Raw genomic sequence first — 2,394 nt, 5'->3', positions numbered from 1 at the left:
AAAAAAAAAAAAAAAAAAGAAGAAGAAGAAGAAAAGAAAAGAAAAGAAAAACTCATTTTGTCATTGTATTTACATTTCCTTGAGGTCACATCTTCATCTTAATCAGGCTTAATCCTACATGTCTATGATGTAATTTCCAAATAAAGAGTCATATAGGATGCATTTATATTACATCTGTGTTTTACTATAGGTAATTTGAATTTTATGCATTTTTCTATTGCCCTTGATATTTAATTATACATCAATTGTCACTCCATTTTGTCTTTTCTTCTAAAAGCTGTTTCCATTTCTACAGTTGGCATGGGCTTGGAAACATGGCTTCAACAGAAGCAATGCGCCTTTTTGTGAAAATCTTGGAGGTGCCTGCAAAATTTTAGCATTTTTTTTTTCTCCTTATGTTACTACGGAATGCTTAAAATTTTGGTGAGCTGATTATTTCCAATGTGATTTGTTCAAGTAGGAAGAAGAACCAGGGTGGTATTCAAGGGTACCTGAATTTGTGGTCGAGCCTGGTGTAGATGGGGAGATCAATGTGGGTTCTTCGAAAGTTATAAAAACTTGACTTGCCCCCCCCCCCACCCCAAGGGGTTTTTATTTTGTTTTATTTTTTCTCTTTCCCTTTTGGCATGTCTTAGTCTATGATTGGCTTTACTTTTTGGTTGTATTTATTTCTTTACTTCCTCTAGCTTAGGAGATAATACTATCTGATGAAACTGTATTTGAGGAGGACAAGATTATATAAACCCATATTATTAGCTATTTGCTTTCGAGATCACTTCTGATTTGCTGAAGTGATTCTTCTATGAAGCATTTCTTTCTTTCATACTAGTGATCGTGTAGTAAACAATACTTACAAAGCTACTATAAACAATACCTATGATAGTATGGGGAAGAGATTCTTAGGATGAATAGCAAGAAATTTTCCCTTCTTTAAAACCACCAATAAAAAAAGATTCATTGCAAGGAATTATTTGACCATGTGATTCTAGGAAGAATCACTCCGTGGAATTGTATTACTGTTACAAAACTCGGTGTTAGGCTCTGTTACTGATTCATGGAGTAGTTGGATGTGCATTGCTCATTGTAGAAATTTATTCCATGTCTAAAAATTAGGTAAAACCATCTTGAAGGTGATTGTGATTTGAGTTTGAGAATGACTTAAATTTCATTTCATTTGTTATCTGATTCAATTTTTCAGAAATTTGTAAAATGTCAGGATTGTTGCAAAGCAAGTGCCTGTTTTTCAATGTACAAAATCTTATTATTTCAAACTCTGCGTTTTGGACACAGACCACGCTGACCAATTGAACTTAAACAACTTAGAATGTGTAGGAAATTCATTTTATTTTTGTGTGGAGAAAACTATGAGGGCGCTTTTCTCCTGCCATGTTGTTACCAGCACTTGTGTTTCTAGTTGCTACACAAGTGCAAGTTGGGGTGCACTGGGTTTGACCATGTGAGGGTTCAGATTTTTGTACTTCCCCCCTGTAGTCAGCACCCATATTCACCTGGTGTCATCATATGTAAATACTTATCTAAGCATGCTATATAGTTTGAATTTCTTTTCATTTTTATATCTTGTTCACCGCAGAATCCAAAATCTGATTCGGTCACTCAGAATGGGAACTACTTTCCTGAGACAAAGATTATCTCCACTGAAAATGAAAGCATGGAGACTCAGGATAAGGATGTTGTATTGGAAGGCCTTGGTTCAGTTGGTGTTTATGATCAATGGGTTCAACTTTCAATATCTGGCCAACGCCCAAAAGCCCGATATGAGGTATCATATCTACCCTTTGGACTTATAGTAGTCAGTTTGATGTGTTTTTAATAAGTTGAAGTTCCCTTCTTTTTTGAAGTCTACCTTTATATTGAGGCTTTTAATGTGTGTAGCATGGAGCAGCTGTGGTTCAAGATAATATGTATATTTTTGGTGGAAACCATAATGGTCGTTATCTTAATGATCTTCAGGTATGCTGTTGACGCTACTTTGGTCTTAAGTATTCTTTAATCATATTTGCAGACAAATGATTATCCATCTATGCAAAAGCAATGGGCTCTTTTTTGAGGGACATGGGCTTTCCTTTTGAATGGGAATTAAATTTTAGGGAATGGCTGCCTTGATGATGGAATCTACTCAATTTGTGCATATAACCATGGTTTTGTCATTCAGAAAAGTTTGTTTTTGAATTTAACTGATGCTGGTTCTTTGTTTACTCCTTTTTTATTTTTTTATTTTTTTATTTTTTATATTGATTTCTAATTTTTGTGAAGTTTTTTAAGAAATGCAGGACAATGGCTTGGTCTAAGTGCTTATAATAGGGATTTTGGAGTTAATTTGTTGATTGATTGAAGGTTCCTCTCCCCCCACGCCCCCCAACCAACACCCCCCCC

The 2,394-nt window shown here is 35.0% G+C and overlaps 1 protein-coding gene across 1 annotated transcript in view; it reads left to right on the top strand.

The window, feature by feature from the left end:
* The window catches only part of LOC122083783 (acyl-CoA-binding domain-containing protein 4-like), a 17,530-nt gene that overhangs the window by 2,862 nt on the left and 12,274 nt on the right, over positions 1-2,394 (top strand). Inside the window, exons 4-7 of the mRNA XM_042651678.1 lie at positions 296-359; positions 461-532; positions 1,592-1,780; positions 1,894-1,971. Of these exons, the coding sequence (XP_042507612.1) occupies positions 296-359; positions 461-532; positions 1,592-1,780; positions 1,894-1,971 (403 nt within the window). The remainder of the gene's footprint in view (positions 1-295; positions 360-460; positions 533-1,591; positions 1,781-1,893; positions 1,972-2,394) is intronic.

Source organism: Macadamia integrifolia, chromosome 1 (assembly GCF_013358625.1).
Source record: "Macadamia integrifolia cultivar HAES 741 chromosome 1, SCU_Mint_v3, whole genome shotgun sequence".
NCBI classification, from domain to species: domain Eukaryota; kingdom Viridiplantae; phylum Streptophyta; class Magnoliopsida; order Proteales; family Proteaceae; genus Macadamia; species Macadamia integrifolia.
This window is presented reverse-complemented; position numbering and strand designations above follow the sequence as displayed.